The sequence below is a fragment of the Parasteatoda tepidariorum genome, chromosome 4 (genome assembly GCF_043381705.1).
Source record: "Parasteatoda tepidariorum isolate YZ-2023 chromosome 4, CAS_Ptep_4.0, whole genome shotgun sequence".
Classification (NCBI taxonomy): Eukaryota; Metazoa; Arthropoda; class Arachnida; order Araneae; family Theridiidae; genus Parasteatoda; species Parasteatoda tepidariorum.
In genome coordinates this window covers 26,728,695-26,737,564 of record NC_092207.1, presented here as the reverse complement: position 1 = coordinate 26,737,564, position 8,870 = coordinate 26,728,695, and the positions used below count along the sequence as shown (strand labels likewise).

The window sequence follows — 8,870 nt, the reverse complement described above, 5'->3', positions numbered from 1 at the left end:
GTACTTCTACTTTCTGCTTTTCCTCGAAACTGTATGAAACTTATGTAAAAATAGTTGACAAAAAACTAATAGCATTTTAATATTGTTTTTCTTTTTAACATTTCATAATATATGCGAATTTCTGAATTATGCAAAAACTAATGCATAGGTAAAAACTTCACTAATCCTTTTAGTCTGAGCGCTTTGTTCATAAGGAAAATCGTCAAGTTTATAATTATAATTAGTGTACCAATATAATTTGTCACACAATATAAAATTTATGTTCTTTTATTGTCATAAAACTAATATTTCAGAAACAAATATTTATCTAAAAACTAAATAATTGAACTACATTTATAACTCGTGGTGTTTCTCTTTATGTTTTATAAATATTATTTAAGTTACACATGATTTATCTCCTTATGTATAATTTAAGTTTGAATATTTTTTTATTCTTCGGAGAAAAAAAAATTAATATTTTCATATTGAAAAAAGAAAATGATGAAAGTTACATTTCTGTTATTATTATTTTTTGCTGATAATTGTCAAGGGTAACAAGGCGCGGTGACTTCCATCTTTCAAAATCATAACTAAAAAAAAAAGAGAAGGATTCACTCCTAAAAAGGGAACAATAATTTTCCAATCATCTTCGAATCTTAAAAAAAAAAAAATCGTATCAAAAATATGGTAGTTATTGAGTGAAAAAATAATTACTGGGATAAACTACGAATTGAAGAGGTGTTACTGCGCGGCACTCTTTTCTTTCAGCGGAAGTAAACGTGAAACGAAGTCTTGAAACGGCGCGCTGATTCGATTTCCTGAGGGTCAACAAGAGCGTGAGGAGTAATAAGGATAATATTGAGAGGATAACATCAAAAAAGTAAACACGCGCGGGGGAAAAGGTGAAGTATCCGTCCCCTTAAGCAAGGGGGGAGAATATGATTTCTAGGTGGATAATTACTTTTTGTTTAGTGCACCTATTCTTTTTAAGATCGTCAGAATCGGCAGTAAGTAAAAATTAATACATTGTTCTTAAAATAATTATAATGTTTTCCACTCAAAATTCACTTTTTTCTAAAATTTTATGTTAATCTTATGTTACTTTATAAAAATATTTAGATTTTAAAAAACTTTTAGATATTTAATATAATTGTAAAAATATTTTATCGAAAAAGTATAAACATATTTTTTATTATTTACAACTATTATATGTTTTTTTTATTTATTATAAACATTCGAAATATTTAGAAAAGAACTTTTTAAATAAAAACTACTTCAGCAAAAAAATCTGAATTTCAAAATCATTTCTCAACAGCAAAAATACGCTAAAATATAAATTTAATACTGATACGCAAGTAAAAACTATATAAAAGCAATAACGGATGTTGACATTCCGTTATTGGGGAAAAAGTGTAAAATAAAAGTATTGCTTGACGTATTTTTACAGTATTTTTATTATGCTTTGAAATATTTTATTTTCCTTATATTTATTTTGAAATTTCAGTAAAAATACAATTATTTTTTTAAACCTTCCCATAAAATTTATTGCAAATGAAGATTTTAATTTTCAACAGTAGTCATTTAACTGCTTTCTATAAAATGGTTAATATTTGTGTTGCATGAATTCTTAATTAAAAGTTTCAAATTTGATGTGATTAAATGAAGTTAATAATTAAATTTTAAATTTATTTTTCCTTTTCTAATATAATAGATCTATACGAAATCTGTATTTTTTGAAATTTTAAAAAGCACGTAAAAATAAATAATTATATTTCTCTCAAATCATATCGTATAATGAAGCTTAAATTTAGTTTTAAATTGTAATTTGTATTTTTTAACGCGTGAAGCTATTTTTTTCCCCTTTTCTAATGCTGTTTGAGTTATATTTTTTTAATAACACTTCCTATTCCCCATTTCCACGGGACTATTTGGAGTGACAAACTGATAACAAAGGTATATTGTTCTATGTCTTTTCGAAGTGTATTCTCCTTCTAAAAATAAAAGATACCTACGTGAAAGTGATTTGTATCATTATGACAGGTTTATGCTGATGAGCTTTATACCTAAATGATATTCATTAGATATAAAGTTACAGCTAGTTTTTTCTGTTATGACTTTTAGGTTTATTATTTACTTTCTTCATCCCCCTTACATTGTTATGCACTTGACAATTCCAATATTTTTTACCATGCTGCATTTTTCTCGTTGTGACTATTTTTCATCAGTAGCGTAGCCAGACGGAGAGCATTTGTCCCCGAGCGCAATCTTAGAACAGCACCAAATGCATCAAAATTAGTTCAAAAATAAATCCGGGATAAAATTCGTTTTTCTTTTAAATATCCCAAGTATCATTTGCGAACTTCTGCAAATTTTTATAAAACCTATAATTTGATTTATATTTTAGCTGAAAATCGAACAGGATGCCTATTAATAATTTAGATTGTTTTGCACGCAGAATTCTTTCTTATTATTTTAATAAATTGGAGATATATATTGAATGAAAAAGTCCTTAGAAAAGCAGCTTATCATTTAATATAAAAAAAGAATAAACTCAGTCAAAATAATAGAAGCTGCGTTAGTAACATACAATGTTAAATTTTAAACTGAATAAATTGAAACTTTTTGAAGTTATCGAGTTATGTTGTTTTAAAAATCATTATTTAAAATTACAGAATCTAATTCAGTGTAAAATTTTTAAAAAAATACCAAGTGCGGTTGAATTTTAGTTCTCACATGAAATAAAACTTAAAATAAACCCGAAAAGTTTATTTTTATGTCCTATACAATATTATAAGGAGATTGATTAAAAAATGAATTTGTCTTCGAAAGCTTGAAAGCTAAGATTCTGTTCTTGTTGCTCTTTTTTATTCTTTAATTCTTTAATTTTTTTCAGTTTAATTTTTCAAGTAACAAAATTGAATTTGTAAAGGGATAAGAATGCTTATTATCTACAGTCAGTGTAAGGCCAAGTGTAAGGTCAAAGTAGGATCAAATAATAACATTCTTTAACATTCTTTCTTTTTGGCAAGAGATGTTTTTCTATTTGCTAAAATTAGTGTTCTAGAGTATTCTATATTTCTTTAGTACATTGTTTCATCGCAAAAGATTCAATCACTTTAAACAATTTGCTCGTGAAACAATGTCAGTACCTTGAATCAGAAAATTAAACAAGTTTTCTGTAATTTCAATACTGTAATAAGTTACACCATGTTTCAATTCAAGTTGCATCAGAGTATCATGTAATCTGATCTAAAAAGTACTACAATATAGTTCCTCTTAAAACGTACTAATTTTAATTTTAAAAATAAGATGTATCAAAGCACTCCAATTGTTTCAAACAGCGTAACTATATAAGAGTTAATATCGCGAAACTCTATCTAAATTTTCATAAAGCTGCGGTGCAGTTAACAAATAATATTTAAATAGAAAACTATTTTAAAAGGTTTTGCCTCAGATTAACCAATTTTTGATGTACCAATTTCATGGTATTGAAACAATTAATTAATCTAGAATAGAACTATTTTAATAAATAATTCTGTATCATGTTAGTATTATATTTAGTCCCACATAAGAAAACAATTTAGAACTATCGTATAATTTATATTAACAATAAATTTAGCATTTTGTTAATACTAAATTGTTCAGAGAAAACTATCATACAATTTATATTAACAATTAATTAAGCATTCTGTTAATACTAAATTGTTCAGAGAAATATAGAAGAAGAAAAATGCAATAGAAAATTTGGAGTTCCGAAATGTTAGGATTTTTAAGGAATGTAAAACTGTTTAAAAAAAATATTGCAGAATCAGATATTATTCTATATTTTTGAATCTCTTTAACTGATGGAAACTACAAGGAGAAAAAATTCAGTTAAAATTATCTCACTGCATGGAAAAGAAATTTTTGATTAAAAAAAAAGTCATTCATTTGGTAATTTTTCCGCTCATATGGTAACAGTTAACTGGAAATTATGATTTTTAAAATTATAGTTCTTGCCCCACAAGTAAAAAATACAAAATAGAAGAGTATAATTAACAGAATAAATGGTTTTTATGTCCTGCTCTAAAGTATAATAAAATGGCCACATTTTGCCTCGATTAACATATCATGAAACAATATTTTATAATTAATTTTACCAAAACGCTTCGATAAAAAATACCAAGCTTTTTAGTGTTTCCATAAAGCCAGAAATATTATGAATTTTACCATATTCTGGTAGTTTTGACTACAGTTTTTTTTTTCAGTGTATAATCTCCGCATATTTTCGAACGTCTCTTATTTTTTAAATAACTTTTCATTTATCATATGATTTATTTTGTGATGAATGTTAATTTGCATAAAACAATTTCTTCCGTTTATTGCGCGAACGGCTGAATAATGAGTAAGAAAAGACATTCTATCTTTCAAGAAGTAAGTGAAATGAAATTCTCCTTGTATACCGCTAATCAAAGGACAAAGTTAAAATGTAATTACTATTCTTCCCCTGATTCCAAGTTGACAGTTCGGAATTTTAGACGTCTTTTTTTGTATCTGACAAATGTTGCAACTGTTTCTTTTGTTGATTACATTGTTTTTAAGGTCAAAACACTTTCAAATTGTCTTCATTTTATCTTTCATTCGCATAAAGTCATAAAATGTTTTAAAAAGCCTGAGTTAATGTTTTCAATTTAAAAAAATTTATAAATGTTAGGAATTAGCATCTTTGAAGTGATTTTGTATTTATAAATAGATGTAAATTAATTATATTTTTAACTATTTTACTGTTAACTCTGAATCATTGTTATTATAACATTGGGTTTACTTGTTTACATATTTATACGTAATTTAAATATGAGGGTTATTTATTTTACAACTCTTTGTACAACTTTGAAACAAATAAAACGCTAAATATTTTGTATTTTGGCTGCGACTTGCATTTTGGCAAAAGACCAGTATTGCAACAAAGTAATACTGACAAAGTAAAAATAATAATGGGACTTTAGATTGTGATGGACTTTATTGCAGAATAGCAAAATTAAGTTAGATTGATAAGTAAAATTAACTTATAAAAGTTACCAAAGAAAAAAATATTCTTTTTGAAAAAATATCGATCATACCATTACTACTACTTGAACTGATTTAATTTTTCTATTAACACGTTGTGTATTATTTCTTATAACTGACGTTTTATTATCTTATGAAAAACCATAAACCAACTATCCTATGAACTACAAATGAATAAGTGTATGCATATAAAGAAATTAATAATAACAAATAAATTAACGAAAACTGAATAAATAACATGCTAGTCAAATGATTTATTGAATATAAATTTGTTGTTCATTAGCCTTTCTGCCTTACAATGTTTAATTTATTCCAAAATACACGGCTGTCAAATTCTCTTTTATGTAATTTAATTACGGTTTTATTTTATGGCATGAAAGTCCTTAGATGCTAAAAAAATATTCAATACATAAAAAATCTAGTGAAACACTAAAAAGATTGATTTACAACATTTTAATCATGCATGGAGAAAAAATTCTGGTAAAATAACCGTACTGCATGATAATAATAATTCTAGTTTAAAGAAACTTAAATCCAATTAATAAAACCAAAATGTGCACGATTTAAACTATTTTATTGTTAATTTTTCCGTTTTTATGGTAATGGTCAACCGAAAATTCTGGCTTTCAAAATTATAGTCTTTATTACCACTCATTTAGTAAAGAATACAATAATAAAAAAGGTAAATTTTACCGAATGAATGGTTTTTGTACCATGATATAAGGTATTATGATAAAATAACCAAATTTACCAAAATTATCGAATTTTTTAGTGTTTTTAGAGAGGTAAACATGGTAACTGTTATCATATTCTGGTAGTTTTGACCATATTTTTTGTTAGTGTAGATTTAAAAGTATAGTGTTATCAGAACTATTATTATACTTTTATAGTCTGTCAAAATGTCAACTCATTTTTTTAAAAACCCTTAATTATGGCATATTAATTAACATTAGTTATGGGATAAGTAATGCAATGTTTTATATTATTTAATTATGAAAGAACGGATTAATTAGAAATTCCTCTGCAAACTTAATTTTGTAAAACGATTTTCTTCTATAAATGTGTAAATATAAATTTTATTTCAGAAATTTGTTGCTTGTTGTATTTAAGGAAATAAGGTGAAAAATTCTCTTAGAAATAAATTAATTTAATTTAAGGCAAAAATAATTTTAATTTACTTTAACATTCCTTAAAATTATTTTCTTTTGTATTACTAATTATACAATGGTTCTAGAAGTGTTTTTAGAAGAAACGTAGAATGTTGTCATACTAATGTTAAAATAATTTATTAAAGAGAAGGAGAAAATATCCCGTAGTTCAATAAGTTCGTAAAATACGTATTTTTTTACCCACGGATATAACTATTCTTACAGTTTGTCCTAAAGCAAAGATTTCATGTGACACAATAAAATGCATGTTTCTAAGCTTAAAATAGAAAAAAAAAATCGTAAAAAGAGCTTTGACATTGAAATTTTATGTTTCCTTATCTTTTAAAAATTACATTAGACGAAAAACAGATTCTAAATCATGAGATGTTCAACTGTTTATTTTCCGTGCAGAAAAAGGCTAAAACATTTCTTCTTCTTAAAAATTTCACTAGTATTTAAATAACCATTGAAAATTTTTGAAATTGAAATAATTTATATTATAATTTGCTCTAATAAAAAAATGAGTTTTTTTTTTAAAAAATAGTTTAAGTAAATAAGACAACGATGTTTAGAAAATAATCACCATTTAAAAAGCAAGTTCACGAATTCTTGATTGTCAGTATTTTTATTTTATGAAGTGAAAGTTTTAAAAATTAATTAAAATTTTCAGTTTCATATTTCTTAATTAAATTCCATTTATAATTAAATCACTTAATGATACAGCCTTTTCAATAATTTCATGTAGATAATTTTTATTTTTATGTAAAATTTCAATAAATATAGAAATGTATTAAAATTAATGCATAAAGAATAATACTTTATTAAAAATAAATTGCTAAAGAAAATAACTTTGCTCTTTTAGGACAATAGAAAATTGGACAGTTGTATTTTTTCTAAATGTTTGTAAATAATTTAAAAATATATGTTTTTATATAAAAATATGTTTTAATTTGTATCATGGTAAGGCCAATAAAAAAATATTTTAAAAAATTCAATAACTTCTTCATCTGATATGATGTTTCCATTTTGAAATTCAATACATTTCACCTAGTTTTTAAATCGTAAATCCTTCCGATAAATAGTGATAAAATGTGATTATTTTTCGTGGGAGAAAGTTGATTTAGAATGAAGGATTTGATAATGTTTGAATGTCTCATATGCAAATTCAATTACTTTGTTGTTGAAAGATACATATCTTTAAGGAAGTGAAATTTTAGATGGAACGTAGTTAAATCGGTTGAATTTGTTTTTTTTAAATTAATATAAAAACTTACCATTACATAATGTTTATTAAATTGCGCACCCACGCAATGGAATTTTCACAACATTCAAAATGGCCCATCTGATACAGTGTTGAAAAAAATCGTTTGAACACATATAGATTATAATTTTAGCTTATTAAAATATCGTCTGCAAACTTTCAAATAAACATAAAAATATTAATATCATATTTACAAATATTTAAATCAATCATGCTTTCCCGCAACGCACAGCTGTAACAGTGCCGCAAAATGTTCTGCTATGCACCGTCGATCACCTACTGATATTCTGTCCTATTCCTCTAGCAAGAAACGAAATTTCTTAAGAAACGAAACTCTAATGAGGCTTAGCATAAACTTGCTCCTCCAAGAAGGATCAAGTGGGAAAGTTGATTGTATTCAAGTATGGTGAATAAGGTGGCTATTCTTGTGGCGCAAAAAGTCAGAATAGTATGCCTTGTAGCATTCAATAATGCTTTAACTTTGTTTCTTAGAGCCGAATAATGCTTGAAAGTTCTTTTTTCGTTTACTAAAAACTTTTAAGACCAAGAAAGCATGTGATTTTCAAAAAGGAATTAACGATTCCATGAGATAAAAAGACTGTATTTTTAACTTTGACCAAGTCTTCTTGACACTATGTAAGATCCAGAATTTAAAGGTATAGTAATGTATATATCCTTAATAATGCATAATAAGTAAGTATAATAACGTAGTTTAATCAATCAGTATATAAAGTCAGATATAGGGTAAAATGATCATAAAACATTTTCTTTACCTTGCCATATTATAACTACAAGAAATAGTCTGAAATTTTCAGAATTTTGGTCTAAGTTTTCACATGATATTCTTTCAGAACATGTAAAATTACACTTCAAAACCCATTTTTAGCTAAATTAGTATTTTAATTTATTATAAGAGTGTTCAAAAATAAGAGAAAAAATGCTCATGCTTTAAAAACTGACCTAAAATGATTTTTGTCAGAATTTTTTTTGATTAATTAAAAATATTCAGCACATCTGTGTTTGTCAGATATAGTGCATATTTATAATGTCTTGGAAAAAAATCTACTTATAGAGCATTTAAGGCTAGTTAATAAACACAAATTTCTGTCTTAAAGTTCGTCGTTTCTTTTAAACCTATATTTAACTTTTAATTTTGTTTTCCACTGAGGAAGAAATTTAACTTGACCTTTAAATTCTGCTCAATCAGATGTATTTTTTTAAAAATCCTAGTTTGAAAATTAATTAGTTTTAATATTTTTCTCATAATTGTTTGAATATTATAAAACAAACGTGGCAAAGAGAATCACCAACTTTTACTATTGAAGTTTTCTTTTTCTTTCTTTCTTTACATCAAAGCAATCTATCTTTGATTAAATACAGTAAACTGTCATAAATCATCATAAGACTAATGACTGACTCATATAATATAATATAAT

At 25.3% G+C, this 8,870-nt stretch overlaps 1 protein-coding gene across 4 annotated transcripts in view; it reads left to right on the top strand.

The window, feature by feature from the left end:
- The first annotated feature begins 722 nt into the window (after positions 1-722).
- Positions 723-8,870, top strand: part of LOC107441188 (collagen alpha-5(IV) chain) — a 72,931-nt gene continuing 64,783 nt past the window's right edge. For 2 of the 4 annotated variants that reach the window (XM_043051616.2, XM_043051617.2), the window contains exon 1: positions 723-986. In XM_043051616.2, the coding sequence (XP_042907550.1) occupies positions 918-986 (69 nt within the window). In that variant the 5' untranslated portion in view covers positions 723-917. The remainder of the gene's footprint in view (positions 987-8,870) is intronic. The other 2 variants (XM_043051618.2, XM_071179566.1) reach the window with 1 other exon arrangement.